Source organism: Agelaius phoeniceus, chromosome 27 (assembly GCF_051311805.1).
Source record: "Agelaius phoeniceus isolate bAgePho1 chromosome 27, bAgePho1.hap1, whole genome shotgun sequence".
Taxonomy (NCBI): domain Eukaryota; kingdom Metazoa; phylum Chordata; class Aves; order Passeriformes; family Icteridae; genus Agelaius; species Agelaius phoeniceus.
In genome coordinates this window covers 1,062,071-1,083,743 of record NC_135291.1, presented here as the reverse complement: position 1 = coordinate 1,083,743, position 21,673 = coordinate 1,062,071, and the positions used below count along the sequence as shown (strand labels likewise).

At 49.6% G+C, this 21,673-nt stretch overlaps 1 protein-coding gene across 1 annotated transcript; it reads right to left on the bottom strand.

Annotated features, from left to right (window-relative positions):
* Nucleotides 1–69: 69 nt before the first annotated feature.
* On the bottom strand, nt 70–21,037 carry SLC39A7 (solute carrier family 39 member 7). Its single transcript, XM_077191164.1, is given in 11 exon segments — nt 70–502; nt 505–541; nt 1,716–1,912; nt 3,623–3,757; nt 5,507–5,608; nt 9,682–9,729; nt 10,632–10,679; nt 11,102–11,149; nt 17,440–17,608; nt 19,558–19,746; nt 20,919–21,037. Coding segments are annotated over 10 exon segments (1,152 nt in total). The 5' UTR covers nt 19,714–19,746; nt 20,919–21,037; the 3' UTR covers nt 70–290.
* Nucleotides 21,038–21,673: the final 636 nt, after the last annotated feature.

Sequence of the window (21,673 nt, the reverse complement as noted above, 5' to 3'; positions counted from 1 at the left end):
TCGCCACGACACCATCATTAGTGATAAAAAAAACCCCCCACCCCCATCCCTCCAAATTCCCAAAAATCCCCCAAAATTCCCCGTCTAAACCCCAAATCTCCCATTTTTTTCATGCTTTCAAATCTCTCCTTTTCTTCATGTTTCGAACCCCAAATCTCTCATTTTTCTCTCAATTTGGTCCCAAAATGGGATAGACTTAGCAATGGGCACCTCCCATTTCGCACAAGGCGGAGGGGGGGACCCAAACGAAATTTGGGCTTTTTGGGTTTTTTGAGGAATTTTGGGAATTCCTACTCATAGTAGGCGATGAGCAGCATCATGGCCACGCCAGCCAGCAGCGCCAGCAGCTGCAGCAGGGCCTGGCCGGGCCCGGAGTCCCTCAGGATTTCAGGCAGCACTGACACCGTGCCCAGGTAGATGAAGCCGCCGGCCGTGAAGGGGAGGATCCCCGAAATGGCGCCAGTGCCGGAGCCCTCAGCCAACAATGAGCAGGCAGCACCGCCAGGGCGGCCAAGGCAGTCAGGAGCTGCAGGAGCATGGCCTGGAAAGGATACTGGGGTTACTGGGATGGACTGGGATGGAGTGGGATGGGGCGGGATGGGGCGGGGCCTCACCCAAGCAGCTCTTTCTGCCCTCACAAAATGGCGGCACCGGAAAATGCACAAAACAGCAGCACAGAGTGGGTGGGTGAAGCGCCCACCACAAGGGGACACTCTGGCACTCCCAACTCTATGGTTGGTCCTCCAACAGCCCCTTTTTTGCTGTTTTTTCCCGGTTTTTCCCACCCTAAACCCTTTATATCCCCTTTTATCCCCCAATTTTTCCCGAATTCCATATGCAGAGGGACTGGGAGTGGAGTAATGTGGGTGTAAGAGGGAACTGGGATGAACCGGTAGGGACTGGGAAGGGGTGGGGTCTCCCTCTCACGGGGCATTTTCTGCCCTCACAAAATGATGGCACTGGAAGTGACCATAGAGTGGGTGATGTGCCCGCCACTAGGGGGCGCTCTGGACCACCCAACTCTATGGTTGGTTCTCTTCCTTTTACCCCCTTTTTTTCCCTTGATTTTTCCCCTTTTTTCCACCCTAAACCCTTTTATCCCCTTTTTTCCCCCCGAATTCCATGTGCAGAGGGACTGGGAGTGGAGTAATGTGGGTGAAGTGGGAACTGGGATGAACTGGGAGGGACTGAGAGAGACTGGGAAGGGGCGGGGGCGTCACCCCTGACAGGGCCCTTTCAGCCCTCACAAAATGGCGGCACCGGAAGTGAGCATAGAGGTGACAGCCACATTGCCCACCACTAGGGGGCGCTCTGCCCTCCCAACTCTATGGTTGGTCCTCCTCATCTTACCCTCTTTTTTCTCCTCATTTTCCCCTTTTTTTTCCCCCCACCTAAACCCTTTTATCCTCTTTTTTCACCTTTTTTTTCCCCAAATTCCAGTGCAGAGGGACTGGGAGTGGAGTAATGTGGGTGAAGTGGGAACTGGGATGAACTGAGACTGGGAGGGAGTGGGAAGGGGAAGGACCTCACCCTCACGGGGCCTTTTCCGCCCTCACAAAATGGTGGCACCGGAAGTGATCATAGAGTCGGCGGCCACACCGCCCGCCACAAGCGGACGCTCTGGCCCTCCCACCACCCAAATCTATGGTCAGTCCTCCAACATCCCATTTTTTCCCCAATTTTTCCCGGTTTTCCCCCCAGTTTTTTTCTCCAACCTGTCCCTTGGAGCAGCCGGCTCTGAGCAGCATGGCCATGTCCCCCAGCTCGTGGGGCAACTCGTGCAGCAGCACCGACAGCGCCGTCAGCGTCCCCCGGGCGGGGCCTCCCCAAAACGCCGCCCCCAGCGCCAGCCCGTCCGTGAAGTTGTGGGCGGCGTCGGCCGCCAGGTTCAGGTAGCCAGAGGCTGCCATGGCTGCGGCAAAAGAGCCCAGAATTAGCCCAAAATTATCCCAAAGTCACCCCAAAACTGTCCTCAAATTCAGCTGAAAGTCACCTCTAATACACCCCAAATCAGTCCCAAAATCAGCACAAAGTCAGCCCAAAATCACCTCTAAAACACCCCAAAGTTACCCCAAAATCAGCACAAATTTATCCCCAAAATCGGCCCCAAATCACCCCAAAATCACCTATGAAAGACCCCAAAGTTACCCCAAAATCAGCCCAAATTTATCTCCAAAATGGTCCCAAAATCAGCCCAAAGTCACTCATAAAACACCCAGAAGTTACCCCAAAATCAGCCCCAAATTATCCCAAAATCACCCCCAAAATCACCCCTAAATCATCCCCAAAATAACCCCCAAATCATCTCAAATTTTCCCCTAAATCATCCCTAAAACATCCCAAAGTTACCCCAAAATTATCCCAATTTTACCCCTGAAGTCACCCCAAAATCATCTCCAAAATCAGTCCAAAGTCACCCCAAAATTACCTCCAAAGCCACCCTAAAATCATCCCAAAATAATCCCCAACGTCCCCAAATGTCCCCAAATTCCTCCAAATGTCCCCAAATCCCTCCACATGTCCCCAAATCCCCTCAAAGTCCCCAATGTCCCCAATCCCTTAAATGTCCCCAAATGTCCCTCAATGTCCCCAAATCCCCCCAATGTCCCCAGTTCCCCCAATGTCCCCAAATGTCCCCAAAGTCCCTAAATCCCCTCAATGTCCTCAAATGTCCCCAAATTGCCCCGATGTCCCCAAATCCCCCAATGTCCCCAATCCCGCAAATATCCCCAAATGTCCCCAAAGTCCCTAAATCCCCTCAAATGTCCCAAATCATCCCCAATCTCCATAAATGTCCTCAATGTCCCTAAATCCCCCAAATTATCCCAAACTCCTCAATGTCCCCAATCCCCTCAATATCCCCAATGTCCCAAATGTCCCTAAATCCCCTCAAATGTCCTCAAATCCCCCCAATGTCCCCCAATGTCCCCAAACTCCTCAATGTCCATAAACGTCCCCAAATGTCCCCAGTGTCCCTAAATCCCTCAATGTCCCCAAATGTCCCCAATCTCCATAAATATCCCCAATGTCCCTAAATCCCCTAAAAGTCCCCAAATATCCCCAAACTCCTCAATGCCCCCAAATGTCCCCAATCCCCCCAAATGTCCCCAGATCCCTCAAGGGTCCCCAAATGTCCCCAATCCCCCAAATACCCCCCAAGTCCCCAAACTCCTCAATGTCCCCAAATGTCCCCAATCCTCTCAATGTCCCCAAATGTCCGCAATGTCCCCAAATCCCTCAAGGGTCCCCAAATGTCCTCAGATCCCCTCAATGTCCCCAATCCCCTCAAATGTCCCCAAATGTCCCCAAATCCCCCCAAGTCCCCAATGTCCTCAATGTCCCCAAATCCCTCAAGGGTCCCCAAATGTCCCCAATCCCCCCAACGTCCCCAATGTCCCCAAAAGTCCCCAATGTCCTCAATGTTCCCAATGTCCCCAAATCCCTCAAATGTCCCTAAATCCCTTTAAATGTCCCTAAATCCCTTTAAATGTCCTCAATGTCCCCAAATCGCCCCGATGTCCCCAAATCCCCCAATGTCCCCAAATCGCCCCAATGTCCCTAAATCCCCCCAAATGTCCCCGATGTCCCCAAATCCCCTCAAAGTCCCCAATCCCCTCCTCACCTGCCCTCTCCCCGTCCGGGCCCTTCCTGTGCTGGCCCTTGGTGCCCTTGGTGGCTTTTGTCCCCTTTGTCCCCTTGGTGGCCTTGGTGTCACCATCGGCCTCGTCCTCGCTGGAGCTGTGCTTGGCCTTGGGGCCTGCGAGCCAAAAACCACAAAATTTCACCCAAAAATCGGCTCCAAAATGGTCAAAGCTCAGCCCCGAAAAGCAAAATTCCGGCAAAAATAGCGAAAATTCACAAAAAAAAGTTATCACAGAAATTCCCCCAAAACCCCATTTCTTCCCCAAATCCCCGATTTTTTCCCCCCAAATTCCCTAAACCCCCATTTTTCCCCCAAATCCCCATTTTTTTCCATCAGAGAAACCCATTTTCCCCCCTTAAATCCCCATTTTTCCCCTCAAATCCTCATTTTTCCCTGGTTTTGCCCAAAACCCCAAATTTTTCCCCAAAATCCCCATTTCCCTCTCCAACCCCCATTTTTTCCCCATTTTTTCCTCAAATCCCCCATTTTTTCCCCAAAATCCCCCTAAATCCCCATTTTTTTCCCAAAATCCCCAAGTTTTCCCCCCAAATCCCCATTTTTCCCCGTTTTTGCCCAAAACCCTCATTTTTTCCCCCAAAAATCCCCATTTTCCTGGATTTTGCCCAAAACCTTCATTTTTTCCCCCAAATCCCCTTTTTTTTTTCCATCAGAAAAACCCATTTTTCCCCCCCTAAATCCCCATTTTTTCCCCCAAAAATTCCCATTTTTCCCCCAAAATCCCCAATTTTTTCCCCAAAATCCCCATTTTTTTCCATCAGAAAAACCCATTTCCCCCAAAATTCCCCCTAAATCCCCATTTTCCCCCCAAATCCCATTTTTTTCCCGTTTTTGCCCCAAACCCTCATTTTTTCCCCCAAAATCACAGGGTTTTTTTTCCATCAGAAAACCCCATTTTTCTGGGTTTTTCCCCCAAATCCCTAATTTTCCCCCAAATTTCCCCGAAACCCCTATTTTTTCTCCAAATCCCCAATTTTTTCCTCCCAAATCCCCATTTTCCCTGGTTTGCCCAAAACCCCAATTTTTCCCCCAAATTTCCCCTAAACCCCAATTTTTTCCCAAATCCCCATTTTTCCCCCAAAATCCCCAATTTTTCCATCAGAAAAACCCATTTTCCCCCCCAAAATTCCCCCTAAACCCCAAAATTCCCCCAAACCCCATTTTCCCCATAACCCCATTTTCCCCCAATCCCCATTTTTTCCCCAAATCCCCGATTTTTCCCCAAACTCCCCCCAAAATCCCCATTTTTTCCCCAAAATCCCCAATTTTTTCCATCAGAAAAACCCATTCTCCCCCTCCAAATCCCCATTTTTCCCCCACTAAATCCCCCATTTTTTCCCCAAAATTCCCCCTAAACCCAATTTTTTCCCAAATCCCCATTTTTTCCCCAAAAAATTCCCATTTTTCCCCCAAAATCCCCAATTTTTTTCCCCAAAATCCCCATTTTTCTCCCATCAGAAATCCCCATTTTTTTCCCCAAAATTCCCCCTAAATCCCCAATTTTTTTCCCCCCAATCCCAATTTTTTCCCCAAATCCCTAATTTTTCCCCCAAAAATCCCCAATTTTTCCCCTCAAATCCCCAATTTTTCCCCAAATCCCCATTTTCCCCCCAAAATCCCCATTTTTTTCCCCCCAAATCCAATTTTTTTCCCCGTTTTTGCCAAAATCCCCGTTTTTCCCCCCAATTCCCCCATTTTTTTCCCCCCAAATCCCATTTTTTCCCCCCCAAATCCCATTTTTTTCCCCAAATCCCCATTTTTCCCCCCAAATCCCATTTTTTCCCCCCCAGATCCCATTTTTTCCCCGTTTTTGCCCGAAATCCCCGTTTCTGTCCCCATCCTGACCGTGGCCGTGGCCGTGGCCCCCGCAGTGCCGCACTGCCAGCTCCACGCCCAGGAAGGTGACGATCCCGGCCAGCACCCACAGCCCCACGGCCAGCGCCGCGCCTGACACACACAAAAGGGACAAACATGGTGAAAATGGCACCAAAACAGGGAAAAACGGGGAAAAAACGGTACGAAAATGGTGAAAAAAGGGTGAAAAATGGTGAAAAAAGGGGTGAAAATTGGTATGAAAATAGTGAAAAAACAGTGAAAAAAGGGTGAAAAATGGTACTAAAATGGTGAAAAAAGGGTGAAAAATGATACGAAAATGGTGAAAATTGGTAGTAAAATGGTGAAAAAAGGGGGAAAAAACGGAGCAGAAATGGTGAAAAAACTGGTGAAAAACGGTATTGAAATGGTGAAAAAATGGTGAAAATTGGTGCTGAAATGGTGAAAAATGGTACAAAAATGGTGAAAAAAGGGTGAAAAATGGTACAAAAATGGTGAAAAAAGGGTGAAAAATGGTACAAAAATGGTGAAAAAAGGGTGAAAACGGCGCTTAAATAGTGAAAATTTGTACTAAAATGGTGAAAAAAGGGTGAAAAAAGGGTGAAAAATAGTACTAAAATGGTGAAAAAACGGTGAAAAAAGGGTGAAAATTGGTACGAAAATGGTGAAAATTGGTAGTAAAATGGTGAAAAAAGGGTGAAAAACGGAGCTGAAATGGTGTGGTGAAAAACTGGTGAAAAAATGGTGAAAATTGGTGCTGAAATGGTGAAAAAAGGGTGAAAATTGGTACAAAAATGGTGAAAAACCAGTGAAAAATGGTACTGAAATGGTGGAAAAAAAGGGGGAAAAATGGAACTAAAATGGTGAAAAATGGTAAGAAAATGGTGAAAAAAGGGTGAAAAACGGAGCTGAAATGGTGAAAAAAGGGTGAAAAATAGTATGAAAATGGTGAAAAAAGGGTGAAAATTGGTACTAAAGTGGTGAAGAAACGGTGAAAATTGGTACTGAAATGGTGAAAAACGGTACAAAAATGGTGAAAAAAGGGTGAAAAATGGCACGGAAATGGTGAAAAAACGGTGAAAACGGCGCTGAAATGGTGAAAATTTGTGCTAAAATGGTGAAAAAAGGGTGAAAAAAGGGTGAAAAATAGTACTAAAATGGTGAAAAAAGGGTGAAAATTGGTACGAAAATGGTGAAAATTGGTAGTAAAATGGTGAAAAAAGGGTGAAAAACGGAGCTGAAATGGTGAAAAAAGGGTGAAAAATGGTACTAAAATGGTGGAAAAAATTGTGAAAATTGGTACTGAAATGCTGAAAAAACGGGTGAAAAACGGTATAAAAATGGTGAAAAAAGGGTGAAAATTGGTACTGAAATGGTGAAAAAAGGGTGAAAACTGCAGCAAAATGGCAAAAAATGGTGAAAAGCGGTGCTGAAATGGTGAAAAAAGGGTGAAAAACGACGTGGAAAAATGGTGAAATTGGTACTGAAATGGTGAAAAAAGGGTGAAATTTGGTACTAAAATGGTGAAAAACGGAGCTGAAATGGTGAAAAAAGGGTGAAAAACGGTACAAAAATGGTACGAAAATGGTGAAAATTGGTACGAAAATGGTGAAAAAAGGGTGAAAAATGGAACAAAAATGGTGAAAAAATGCTGAAAATTGGTACTGAAATGGTGAAAAAAGGGTGAAAAATAGCACGGAAATGGTGAAAATTGGTACTGAAATGGTGAAAATGGCACCGAAAATGGCACCAAAATGGGCCCAAACCGCAGAAATGGCAAAAAATTGTCCCAAAATAGTTGAAAATAGGCCCAAAACGGCACCAAAATGGAGAAAAACCGGTGAAAAATGGAACTGAAATGGTGAAAAAAGGGTGAAAACGGTGCTGAAATGGTGAAAATTTGTACTAAAATGGTGAAAAAAGGGTGAAAAAAGGGTGAAAATTGGTACGAAAATGGTGAAAATTGGTAGAAAAAGGGTGAAAAAAGGGTGAAAAACGGAGCTGAAATGGTGAAAAAATGGTGAAAAATGGTACTGAAATGGTGAAAAACGGTACAAAAATGGTGAAAAAAGGGTGAAAAATGGCACGGAAATGGTGAAAAAAGGGTGAAAACGGCGCTGAAATGGTGAAAATTTGTGCTAAAATGGTGAAAAAACAGTGAAAAAAGGGTGAAAAATGGTACTAAAATGGTGAAAAAACAGTGAAAAACGGTGAAAAAAGGGTGAAAAATGATACGAAAATGGTGAAAATTGGTAGTAAAAGGGTGAAAAAAGGGTGAAAAACGGAGCTGAAATGGTGAAAAACTGGGTGAAAAATGGTATTGAAATGGTGAAAAAATGGTGAAAATTGGAACTGAAATGGTGAAAAACGGTACAAAAATTGTGAAAAAAGGGTGAAAAATGGTACAAAAATGGTGAAAAAAGGGTGAAAACGGCACTGAAATAGTGAAAATTTGTACTAAAATGGTGAAAAAAGGGTGAAAATTGGTACTGAAATGGTGAAAAACGGGGTGAAAAACAGTATAAAAATGGTGAAAAAAGGGTGAAAAATGGTACGAAAATGGTGAAAAACCAGTGAAAAATGGCACGGAAATGGTGAAAAAAGGGTGAAAATTGGTACTAAAGTGGTGAAAAATGGAACTGAAATGGTGGAAAAAGGGTGAAAAATGGTGAAAAAAGGGTGAAAAACGGTACTAAAGTGGTGAAAAAAAGGTGAAAAATGGTACCAAAAGGGTGAAAAAAGGGTGAAAATTGGTACTAAAGTGGTGAAAAACCAGTGAAAAATGGTACTGAAATGGTGGAAAAAAAGGGGGAAAAATGGAGCTGAAATGGTGAAAAACCGGTGAAAATTGGTACTGAAATGGTGAAAAAAGGGTGAAAAATGGTACAAAAATGGTGAAAAAAGGGTGAAAATGGCACCGAAATGGCACCAAAAATGGCTCCAAAATGGCCCCAAAATAGAACAAGATTGGCCCAAACTGGCAGAAATGGCAAAAAATTGTCCAAAAATAGTTGAAAATAGGCCCAAAATGGCATCAAAATGGGAAAAAATGGGCATAAATGGTGCCAAAATGGCCAAAAATGGAAAAAATGGGCCTAAAATGGCACCAAACAGGCCCAAAATGGCTCCAAATTGACCGACCCAAAATGGCCAAAAATGGCACCAAATTGGCCCTAAATGAGCCCAAAATGGCTCCAAATTGGCACCAAAATGGAAAAAATTGGCTCCAAATGACTCCAAAAGGGCCAAAAATGGCTCCAAAATGGAGCAAAATTGGCCCAAAATGGCTCCAAAAAGCTCCAAAATGGACAAGAATTGGCTACAAATTGACTGACCCAAAATAGCCAAAAATGGCACCAAAAGGGCCCCAAAAATGGCACCAAAAATGGCCAAAATGTCACTAAAATGGGACCAAAATGGCAACAAAAAATGGCTACAAATTGACTGACCCAAAATAGCCAAAATGGCTCCAAATGGGCCCAAAATTGCAACAAAAATGGCTGCAAAAATTGCAACAAATGGGCCCAAAATGGCCTGAAACAGACCCGTAAGGGCCAGAAATGGCAAAAAATGGCACCAAAATAGATGGAAATTGGCCCAAACTGGCAAAACGGCAATAAATTGGCCCAAAATGGTTCAAAAAAGGCCCAAAATGGCACCAAATTGGCACCAAATGTCCCCAAGTTGCCCAAAATGGCACCAATCTGGCCCAAAAATGGCTCCAAATTGACCGACCCAAAATAGCCCAAAATGGCACCAAAAAGGTCAAAAATGGCTCCAAAGTGGCACCAAGCTGGCAAAAAATGGGCCCAAAAGGACCCAAAATAGTTCAAAATAGGCCCAAAATGGTCAAAAATGGCTCCAAATGTCTCCAAAATGGCATCAAAATGGCCCAAAATAGTTCAAAATAGGCACCAAATGGCCCAAAAATGGCCTCAAATGTCCCCAAATTGTCACCAAGTGTCCAAAGTGGCTCCAAAGAGACACAAAATGGCCCCAAAATGGCCAAAAATTGGCACCGAGTGGCCCCAAAATGAACCTAAATGTCCCCAAAGTGTCCCCAAAGTGTCCCTAAACCACCCCCAACCCCCCAAAATGCCCCAAAGTGTCCCCAAGGTGTCCCCAAAGTGTCCCTAAACCACCCCCAACCCCCCAAAATGTCCCCAAAGGTGTCCCCAGGCTCTCACCGTGTCCATGGTGGGAGTGGCCGTGGCCCTCGTGGTGCTCATGGGGGGCTGTGGGGACAAAAGGGTCCCAAAAGTGTCCCCAAATTGTCCCAGTGTCCCCAAAGTGTCACTAAAGCCCCTTAAAACCACCCCAAAAATGCCCTCAAATGACCCCAAAGTGTCCCAAAAATGTCCCCAAGGCATCCCAGTGTCCCCAAAGTGTCGCTAAATCCCCTTAAAACCACCCCAAAACTTCCCAAAATGACCTTAAAGTGTCCCCCAAAGTGTCCCCAACCCCCTCAAAGTGTCCCTAAACCACCCCACCCCCCCAAAAATGTCCCAAAATGACCCAAAAATGTCTCCAAACAACTCCAAAGTGTCCCCAAAGGCCATAAAACCTCCAAAAAACGGTCCCAAAAATGTCCCCAAAGTGTCCCCAAGCCCCCTAAACCCCCCTCAAACCACCCCAAAATGTCCCCAAATGTCCCCAAGGTGTCCCCAGGCTCTCACCGTGTCCATGGTGGGAGTGGCCGTGGCCCTCGTGGTGCTCATGGGGGCTGTGGGGACAAAAGGGTCCCAAAAGTGTCCCCAAAGTGTCACTAAAGCCCCTTAAAACCACCCCAAAATGACCCAAAAATGTCTTCAAATAGCCCCAAAGTGTCCCAAAAATGTCCCCAAGTGGCATCCCAGTGTCCCCAAAGTGTCCCTAAATCCCTTAAAACCACCTCAAATCCCCCCAGTGCTGTCCCAAAATGACCTCAAAGTGTCCCTCAAAGTGTCCCTAAACCACCCCCAACCCCCCAAAAATGTCCCAAAATGACCCATAAATGTCTCCAAACAACTCCAAAGTGTCCCCAAACCCCATAAAACCGTCCCAAAAATGTCCCCAAAGTGTCCCCAAGCCCCCTAAACCCCCCTCAAACCACCCCAAAGTGTCCCCAAATGTCCCCAAGGTGTCCCCAGGCTCTCACCGTGTCCATGGTGGGAGTGGCCGTGGCCATCGTGGTGCTCATGGGGGGCTGTGGGGACAAAAGGGTCCCTAAATTGTCCCCAAATTGTCACTAAAGCCCCTTAAAACCACCCCAAAATGTCCCAAAATGATCCAAAAATGTCCTCAAATGACCCAAAGTGTCCCAAAAATGTCCCTAAATCCCCTTAAAACCACCCCAAATCCCCCCAACGCTGTCCCAAAATGACCTTAAAGTGTCCCCAAAGTGCCCCAAGGTGTCCCCAAGGTGTCCCTAAACCACCCCCAACCGCCCAAAAATGTCTCCAAGTGTCCCCAAAAATGTCTCAAAAGAACTCCAAAGTGTCCCCAAAGCCCCTAAAACCTCCCCAAAACTGTCCCAAAACGACTCCAAAGTGTCCCCAAGCCCCCTAAACCCCCCTCAAACCACCCCAAATGTCCCCAAATGTCCCCAAGGTGTCCCCAGGCTCTCACCGTGTCCATGGTGGGAGTGGCCGTGGCCCTCGTGGTGCTCATGGGGGGCTGTGGGGACAAAAGGGTCCCAAAATTGTCCCCAAATTGTCCCAGTGTCCCCCAAATTATCTCTAACCCCCCTAAAACCACCTCAAAACCACCCAAAAGTGTCACAAAGTGTCCCAAGGTGTCCCAGTGTTCCCAAAGTGTCCCTAAACCCCCTAAAACCACCCCAAAGTGTCCCAAAATGCCCCAAAGTGTCCCCAAGGTGTCCCGGTGTCCCTAAACCCCCTAAAACCACCTCAAATCCCCCCAAACTCCCCTATAACCACCCCAAAATCCCTCAAAAACCACCCCAAAATGTCCCCAAAGTGTCCCCAGGGTGTCCCAAGGTGTCCAGTGTCCCCAAACCCCCTAAAATCACCTCAAATCCCTCCCACAACCCCTTAAACCACCCCAAAACGCCCCTAAAACCACCCCAAAGTGTCCCAAAATCCCCCCAAAGTGTCCCCAAGGTGTCCCAGTGTCCCCAAACCCCCTAAAATCACCTCAGATCCCCCCCACAACCCCCCTAAAACCACCCCAAAGTGTCCCTAAACCCACTAAAACCACCTCAAATCCCCCCCACAACCCCCTCCAAACCACCCCAAAACCTCCCTAAAACCACCCCAAAATCCCTCAAAATCCTCCCGAAACTTGTCCCAAGTGTCCCCAGGGTGTCCCCGTGGTGTCCCCCGGTACCACCCACCCAGGGCGTGGGGATGAGGTGCAGGAAGGCGTCCCCCAGCAGCCAAGTGTCCCAGTGTCCCTAAACCCCTAAAACCACCCCAAAACTGCCCAAAACCCACCCCAAAATCCTCCTAAAACCACCCCAAAATGTCCCAAAATCCCCCTAAAGTGTCCCCAAGGTGTCCCCAGGGTGTCCCCATGTCCCCAAACCTCCTAAAATCACCTCAAATCCCTGCCAAACTCGCCTAAAACCACCCCAAAACCCGCCTAAAAACCCCTCAAAAAAAAACTTCTCCAAAGTGTCCCCAAGATGTCCCCAAGGTGTCCCCAGGTGCCACCCACCCAGGGCGTGGGGGATGAGGTGCAGGAAGGCGTCCCCCAGCAGCCAAGTGTCCCAGTGTCCCTAAACCCCCGAAAACCACCCCAAAACTGCCCCAAAACCCTCAAAACCCCCTAAAACCACCCCAAAGTGTCCCATGGTGCCCCAAGGTGTCCCAGTGTCCCTAAACCCCCTAAAATCACCTCAAATCCCCACAAACTGCCCTAAAACCACCCTAAAACCACCCCAAAACCCCTCAAAATCCACCCCAAAACCCCTCAAAATCCACCCCAAAACCACCCTAAAACTTCTCCCAAGTGTCCCCAAAGTGTCCCCAGGGTGTCCCCAGGGTGCCACCCACCCAGGGCGTGGGGGATGAGGTGCACCCCAGCAGCGAAGTGTCCCAGTGTCCCTAAACCCCCTAAAACCACCCCAAAGTGTCCCAAAATCCCCTAAAGTGTCCTCAAAGTGTCCCCAAAGTGTCCCAGTGTCCCAAACCCCCCTAAAATCACCTCAAATCTCCCCAAAATCCCTTAAAACCACCCCACAACCCCCTTAAAACCACCCCAACATCCCTCAAAAACCACCCCAAAATGTCCCAAAATCCCCCTAAAGTGTCCCCAGAGTGTCCCTAAAGTGTCCCAGTGTCCCCAAACCCCCTAAAATCACCTCAAATCCCCCCACAACCCCCTCCAAACCACCCCCAAAACCCCCCTAAAATCCCTCAAAAACCACCCCAAAATGTCCCCAGAGTGTCCCCAGGGTGTACCAGTGTCCCCAAACCCCCTAAAATCACCTCAAATCCCCCCCACAACCCCCTAAAACCACCCCAAAACCCCTCAAAATCCACCCCAAAACCACCCCAAAGTATCCCCAAAGTATCCCCAGGGGGTCCCAGTGTCCCCAAACCCCCTAAAATCACCTCAAATCCCTCCCACAACCCCCTCAAAACACCACAAAATGCCCCTAAAACCACCCCAAAATCCCTCAAAAACCACCCCAAACCACCCCGAAACTTCTCCCAAGTGTCCCCAAGGTGTCTCCAGGGTGTCCCCATGTCCCCAAATCCCCTAAAATCACCTCAAATCCCTGCCAAACTGCCCTAAAACCACCCCACAACCCCCCTAAAACCCCTCAAAAACCACCCCAAAACTTCTCCAAAATGTCCCCAAAGTGTCCCCAAGGTGTCCCAGTGTCCCCAAACCCCCTAAAATCACCTCAAATCCCCCCCACAACCCCCCTAAACCACCCCAAAACCCCCCTAAAACCACCCCAAAATCCTCAAAATCCTCCCGAAACTTGTCCCAAGTGTCCCCAGGGTGTCCCCAAGGTGTCCCCAGGGTGTCCCCGGGTGCCACCCACCCAGGGCGTGGGGGATGAGGTGCAGGAAGGCGTCCCCCAGCAGCCAAGTGTCCCAGTGTCCCTAAACCCCCTAAAACCGCCCCAAAACTGCCCCAAAACCCACCCCAAAGTGTCCCAAAATCCCCCTAAAGTGTCCCCAAGGTGTCCCTGTGTTCCCAAACCTCCTAAAATCACCTCAAATCCCCCCAAACTCCCCTAAAACCACCCCAAAACCCCCTAAAACCACCTGAAACCACCCCAAAACTTCTCCGAAGTGTCCCCAAGGTGTCCCTGTGTCCCCAAACCCCGCTAAAATCACCTCAAATCCTCCCAAACTGCCCTAAAACCACCCCTAAAACCACCCCACAACCCCCCTAAAACCACCCCAAAATGTCCCAAAATCCCCTAAAGTGTCTCCAAGGTGTCTCCAGGGTGTCCCCATGGTGTCCCCATGTCCCTGAACCCCCTAAAACCACCCCAAAATCCCTCAAAAACCACCCCAAACCACCCCGAAACCGTCCCAAAATCCCCCTAAAGTGTCCCCAAAGTGTCCCCAAACCCCTAAAATCACCTCAAATCTCCCCCACAACCCCCTCCAAAACACCCCAAAACCCCCTAAAATCCCTCAAAAACCACCCCAAACCACCCCAAAATGTCCCCAAAGTGTCCCCAGGGTGTCCCATGTCCCCAAACCCCCTAAAATCACCTCAAATCCCCCCCACAACCCCCCTAAAACCACCCCAAAACCACCCCAAAGTGTCCCCAAAGTATCCCCAGGGGGTCCCAGTGTCCCCAAACCCCCTAAAATCACCTCAAATCCCTCCCACAATCCCCTCAAAACACCACAAAATGCTCCTAAAACCACCCCAAAATCCCTCAAAAACCACCCCAAACCACCCTGAAACCACCCCAAAACTTCTCCAAAGTGTCCCCGGGGTGTCCCCAGGGTGTCTCCATGTCCCCAAATCCCCTAAAATCACCTCAAATCCCCCCCACAACCCCCTTAAAACCACCCCATAACCCCCCTAAAACCCCTCAAAAACCACCCCAAACCACCCCAAAACTTCTCCTAGGTGTCCCCAGGGTGTCCCAGGGTGTCCCCAGGGTGTCCCCGGGTGCCACCCACCCAGGGCGTGGGGGATGAGGTGCAGGAAGGCGTCCCCCAGCAGCCAAGTGTCCCAGTGTCCCTAAACCCCCTAAAATCCCCCCAAAAATTGCCCCAAAACCCACCCCAAAATGTCCCAAAATCCCCCTAAAGTGTCCCCAAAGTGTCCCTAGGGTGTCCCCATGTCCCCAAACCCCCTAAAATCACCTCAAATCCTCCCCACAACCCCCCTAAAACACCCCAAAATGCCCCTAAAACCACCCCAAAACCCCTCAAAAACCACCCCAAACTGTCCCAAAATCCCCCCAAAACTTCTCCCAAGTGTCCCCAAAGTGTCCCCAAGATGTCCCCAAAGTGTCCCCGGGTGCCACCCACCCAGGGCGTGGGGGATGAGGTGCAGGAAGGCGTCCCCCAGCAGCCAAGTGTCCCAGTGTCCCTAAACCCCCTAAAACCGCCCCAAAACTGCCCCAAAACCCACCCCAAAGTGTCCCAAAATCCCCCTAAAGTGTCCCCAAGGTGTCCCTGTGTTCCCAAACCTCCTAAAATCACCTCAAATCCCCCCAAACTCCCCTAAAAGCACCCCAAAACCCCCCTAAAACCACCTGAAACCACCCCAAAACTTCTCCGAAGTGTCCCCAAGGTGTCCCTGTGTCCCCAAACCCCGCTAAAATCACCTCAAATCCTCCCAAACTGCCCTAAAACCACCCCTAAAACCACCCCACAACCCCCCTAAAACCACCCCAAAATGTCCCAAAATCCCCCTAAAGTGTCTCCTAAGTGTCTCCAGGGTGTCTCCATGGTGTCCCCATGTCCCTGAACCCCCTAAAACCACCCCAAAATCCCTCAAAAACCACCCCAAACCACCCCGAAACCGTCCCAAAATCCCCCTAAAGTGTCCCTAAAGTGTCCCCAAAGTGTCCCCAAACCCCCTAAAATCACCTCAAATCTCCCCCACAACCCCCTCCAAACCACCCCAAAACCCCCTAAAATCCCTCAAAAACCACCCCAAACCACCCCAAAATGTCCCCAAAGTGTCCCAGTGTCCCCAAACCCCCTAAAATCACCTCAAATCCCCCCCACAACCCCCCTAAACCACCCCACAACCCCCTTAAAACCACCCCAAAATCCCTCAAAAACCACCCCAAAATGTCCCCAAAGTGTCCCCAGGGTGTCCCAGTGTCCCCAAATCCCCTAAAATCACCTCAAATCCCTGCCAAACTCATCCTAAAACCACCCCTAAAACCCGCCTAAAAACCCTCAAAAACCACCCCAAACCACCCCGAAACTTCTCCAAGGTGCCCCTGGGGTGTCCCCAGGGTGTCCCAGTGTCCCCAAATCCCCTAAAATCACCTCATGGTGATCCCCCCCACAACCCCCTTAAAACACCCCAAAATGCCCCTAAATCCACTCCAAAATCCCTCAAAAACCACCCCAAACCACCCCAAAACTTCTCCCAAGTGTCCCCAAGGTGTCTCCAGGGTGTCCCCATGTCCCCAAACCCCCTAAAATCACCTCAAATCCACCCCAAAACCCCCTTAAAACCACCCCATAACCCCCCTAAAACCCCTCAAAAACCACCCCAAACCACCCTAAAACTTGTCCCAAGTGTCCCCAGGGTGTCCCCAAGATGTCCCCAGGGTGTCCCCCAGCAGCCAAGTGTCCCAGTGTCCCTAAACCCCCTAAAACCACCCCAGAACTGCCCCAAAACCCACCCAAAGTGTCCCAAAACCACCCTAAAGTGTCCCCAAAGTATCCCCAGGGGGTCCCAGTGTCCCCAAACCCCCTAAAATCACCTCAAATCCCTCCCGCAACCCCCTCAAAACACCCCAAAATGCCCCTAAAACCACCCCAAAATCCCTCAAAAACCACCCCAAACCACCCTGAAACCACCCCAAAACTTCTCCAAAGTGTCCCCGGGGTGTCCCCAGGGTGTCCCCAAGGTGTCTCCATGTCCCCAAATCCCCTAAAATCACCTCAAATCCCCCCCACAACCCCCTTAAAACCACCCCATAAACCCCCTAAAACCCCTCAAAATCCACCCCAAACCACCCTAAAACTTCTCCAAAGTGTCCCTAGGGTGTCCCCGCGGTGTCCCCGGGTGCCACCCACCCAGGGCGTGGGGGATGAGGTGCAGGACGGCGTCCCCCAGCAGCCAAGTGTCCCAGTGTCCCTAAACCCCCTAAAACCACCCCAAAAATTGCCCCTAAAACCACCCCAAAGTGTCCCAAAATCCCCCTAAAGTGTCCCCAAAGTGTCCCCGTATCCCAAACCCTGCTAAAATCACCTCAAATCCCCCCCAAACTCCCCTAAAACCACCCCAAAATCCCTCAAAAACCACCCCAAAATGTCCCCAAAGTGTCCCAGTGTCCCCAAACCCCCTAAAATCACCTCAAATCCCTGCCAAACTGCCCTAAAACCACCCCACAACCCCCCTAAAACCCCTCAAAAACCACCCCAAAACTTCTCCAAAGTGTCCCTGGGGTGTCCCCAAGGTGTCCCAGTGTCCCCAAACCCCCTAAAATCACCTCAAATCCCCCCCACAACCGCCTTAAAACCACCCCAAAACCCGCCTAAAACCCCTCAGAAACCACCCCGAAACCACCCCAAAATCCCTCAAAAACCACCCCAAACTGTCCCAAAATCCCCCTAAAGTGTCCCCAAGGTGTCCCCAAGTCCCCAAACCCCCTAAAATCACCTCAAATCCCCACAAACTCGCCCTAAAACCACCCCAAAACCCACGTAAAACCCCTCAAAAACCACCCCAAAACCACCCCAAACCACCCCGAAACCACCCCAAAACTTCTCCCAAGTGTCCCCAGGGTGTCCCCAAGGTGTCCCCCGCGGTGTCCCCGCGGTGCCACCCACCCAGGGCGTGGGGGATGAGGTGCAGGAAGGCGTCCCCCAGCAGCCCCCCCGCAGCGAAGCTCAGCAGCAGCCGCAGGAGCCCCCGGCGCCGGGGGGAGCCCGAATCCCCTGGGACCAGGAACAGCACCAGGTGTGGGGCCAGGGACACGCCCAGGGCTGCCCCCATCGTCTGGGGAGAAAAAATGGGGATTTTGGGGTGAAAAATGGGATTTTGGGGAAAAAAAATGGGGATTTTGGGAAAAAAAATGGGGATTTGGGGAAAAAAAATGGGGATTTAGGGGTGAAAAATGGGGATTTGGGGAAAAAAAATGGGGATTTAGGGGTGAAAAATGGGGATTTTGGGGAAAAAAATGGGGATTTAGGGGCGAAAAATGGGGAGTTTGGGGGTGAAAAAACGAAGATTTTGGAGGGAAAAATGAGAATTTCAGGGGTTAAAATGGGGTTTTGGGGGGATTTAAAAAGATTTTGGGGTCCCAGAGAGGATCTGGGGGGATTAAAAGGGGATTTGAGGGTTCAAATGGGGTTTAAGGGGTTAAAATGGGGATTTGGGGGGGTCCCAGAGGGGATTTGGGGGGACCCCGAATCCCCTGGGACCAGGGACACGCCCAGGGCTGCCCCATCGTCTGGGGAGAAAAAAGAGAATTTTGGGGTGAAAAATGGGGATTTAGGGGCAAAAAATGGGGAGTTTGGGGGTGAAAAAATGAAGATTTTAAAGGGAAAAAATGGGGGTTTGGGGGTTAAAATTGGGGAGTTTAAAGGGTTAAAATTGGGGAGTTTAAAGGGTTAAAATGGGGATTTAGGGGCAAAAACCGGGGAGTTTGGGGGTGAATAAATGAGGATTTTGGAGGGAAAAAAATGGGGGTTTGGGGGGTTAAAATGGGGTTTGGGGCGCTTAGGGAAAATTTGGGGGGAAAATGGGAATTTTGGGAAAATTTAGGGAGGGGGGAAATGGAGATTTAGGGGCAAAAAATGGGGAGTTTGGGGGTGAAAAAATGAGGATTTTTGGGGAAAAAATTGGGATTTAAGGGGTCGAAATGGGGTTTAAAGGGTTAAAATGGAGATTTGGGGACAGAAATGGGGATGTGGGGAAAATTAAAAGGAAAACCAGGGAGTTTAGGGGTGAACACCTGAAAATTTTGGGGTAAAAAAATGAAGATTTTGCAAGAAAAAAATGGGGTATAAGGGATTAGAATGGGGTTTAAAGGGTTAAAAAGGGGATTTTTTTTTTTTTTTTTTTTTTTTTTTTTTTGGGGGGGGGGTCCCAAATCCCCTCGGAGCAGGAACACCCCCAGGGCTGCCCCCATGGTCTGGGGAGAAAATAAAGAGAATTTTGGGAAAAAAACAGGGATTTAGGGGCAAAAAGCAGGGGGGTTGGGGGTGAAAAAAATGAAAATTTTGGAGGGAAAAATGAAGATTTGAAAGGAAAAACTGGGGATTTGGGGGGGTTGAAATGGGGTTTGGGGACAGAAATGGGGATTTGGGGAAAATTAGAGGGAAAATTGGGGAGTTTGAGGGTGAAAAAGTGAAGATTTTTGGGGAAAATTGGGATTTGAGGGGTTAAAATGGGGGTTTGAGGGGTTAAAATGGGGTCTAAGGGGTTAAAATGGGGTTTGGGGGAGCTCTGAAAAATTTTGGGGGTGAAAAAATGAAAATTTGGGGGGAAAAATGAGAATTTGGGGGGAAAATTGGGGTTTGAGGGGGTTAAAATGGGGTTTAAAGGGTTAAAATGGAGTTTGGGGGGCTCAAAGGGGATTTAGGGGGTCCCAAGGGGATTTGGGGGTCCCAGGTGGAATCTGGGGGATTTTTAGACTATTTTGGAGCATTTTTTTGGGGGTGACTCTAAGTTATTTTGGGGCATTTTTTGGGGTAATTTTAGTGCATTTTGGGCCATTTTTGAGAGGAATTTTAGGGCGTTTTTTGGGCCATTTTTAAACTATTTTGGGCATTTTTAGTGGCGATTTGAAGCGATTTTGTGGCATTTTTGGGACATTTTTGGGGGTTCTCACCTGCCAAATTTTAGGGCGTTTTTTGGGGCATTTTTAAGCTATTTTGGGCATTTTTAGTGATGATTTTAAGCGATTTTGTGGCATTTTTTGTGGCATTTTTGGGGGCTCTCACCTGCAGCCACACCTGGGCCGTGTCCGGGTGGGTTTTGGGGGGTCCATAGAGGTGGGGGTGGGGCTCGTGGGGGTGCCCCGAGGCTGGGGGGGGGTCCTGGTGCCCCTCCCCCAGCCCCAGCACCACCAGGGTGAGGATGAGGAGGGGGAGCCCCATGGGGAGGGGCAAATTGTGGGGAGGAGGAAGGTCCTGGAAAAGGAAAAAAAAAAAGAAGATTTTTAGGTCTTTTTAAACCCCTTCCCCACAAAAATTCCCCCTCCCCACCAAAAAAATCCCAAAATATCCTCAGGAACCCCAAAATCAACACAAGAGCCCCCAAATTCCCCTGAGGAACCCTAAAATCCCCTCAGGATTCCCCAAATCCCCTCAGGATCCCTCAAATTCCCTCAGGACACCTCAAATCCCTTCAGGATCCCCAAAAACTCCTTACAATCACTAAAAACCCTCTCAGGATCCCCCAAAATTCCTTCAGGATCTCCCCAAACCCCTCAGGAACACCGAATCACCCCAAGACGCCCCCAAAATCCCCTCAGGATCCCCAAAACTCTTCGGGATCTCCAAAATCCCCTCAGGATCCCCCAGAACCCCTCAGGACAACCCAAATCCCCTCAGAATCCCCAAAAACTCCTCAAGATGACCCAAAACCCCTTCAGGATCCCCAAAACCCCTCAGGACACCCCAAATCCCCTCAAGATCACCCAAAACCCTCTCAGGATCCCTCAATCCCCCCAGATCCCTCAGAGCTCCCTCAGGAACCCCAATTTCCACCCAAACCATCTCAGGACACCCCAGACCACCTCAGGATCCCCCAAATTCCCTCAGGATCCCCCAGATCCCCTCAGGACCCCCCAGATCCTCTCAGAACACCCCAAAACCCCTCAGGACACCACAAAATCACCCCAAGACCCACAAAATCCCCTCAGGACCCCCAAACACCCTCAAATCCCCTGAGGATCCCCCATATCCCCTCAGATCACCCCAAATCCCTTCAGGAACACCAAAATCACCCCAAGACCCACAAAATCCCCCCAGGATCCCCTTCAAATCTCCTCAGAGCCCCCTCAGCACACCCCAAATCCCCTCAGGATCCCCCAAACCCCCTCAGAGCTCCCTCAGCACGCCCAAAATGCTCTCAGGATCCCCTAAATCCTCTCAGGATCCCCAAATCCCCTCAGAGCCCCCTCAGGACCCCCAAACCCCCCTCAAGATTCCCCTGAGGATTCCCCCAAACCCCCACTCCACCACCCCAATACCCATCCCTTTCTCTGACCCTTCCCGGCCTCCAGCCCCTCCAGGACAGCCCAAAATCCCCTCAAATCCCCCGAAATTCCCCCTAAATCTTTGGGGCGATATTCCGGTACCTCCAAAAGCCCGGGAACGTGGCACAGCGAAATCTCGCGAGATTTCCCGCAGGAAGCGGGGCGCGGCCGAAGGGCAAAATCCGCCCGTAGTAAAGATGGCGGCGCGGCTTCGGGCGAAATCTCGCGAGCTTTGGAAAAAAGGCGGGAAAATGGGCATGAAGGAAGCGTATTCAAGATGGCGGCGGTCCCTGAGGGGACCCGCGGAGCCTTCTCCGGTGTGAGAAACGCGAGTCACTTTTAAAAATTTAAACTTTAACAGTGAAAAAATAGGTATAAAACCAGTATAAAACCTGTGCACTGGGACGCTCCCCTGTGCATTGACCCTTTAGTGTTCTCAGAAATGTCAAAAGTGACGCCACCCTGGGAATTCCCATGGGGATTTGGGACAATTTCAAGGAAAATTGCCAGAAAATTCCCCAAATTTGCCTCAAATACCGCACGGGGAGGGGACAGGTGACAGCAGCGATGTCCCTGTTGTGACACTTTCCTGCTGCAGCCTCGGGATGTCCTTGATGGCTTTTTGGCACCGCTCAGCCACCGTGTGGCTGCTGGGGCCACAGGGACTCAAGAGGATCTTGTGGATGTCCCCAAGTGTCCCCAGCAGGTGCTCCTTGGCCAGGCGGGCGCTGGGCCCCCACACCCGCTCAAACCCGGCCACTTTGGCCACCAAGGCCTGGAGGACATCAGGGGACACCTCAATTGTCACCTCCAGCACGGTCTCGACGTCCCCAAGCTGCCACTCCATGCTCCAGTTG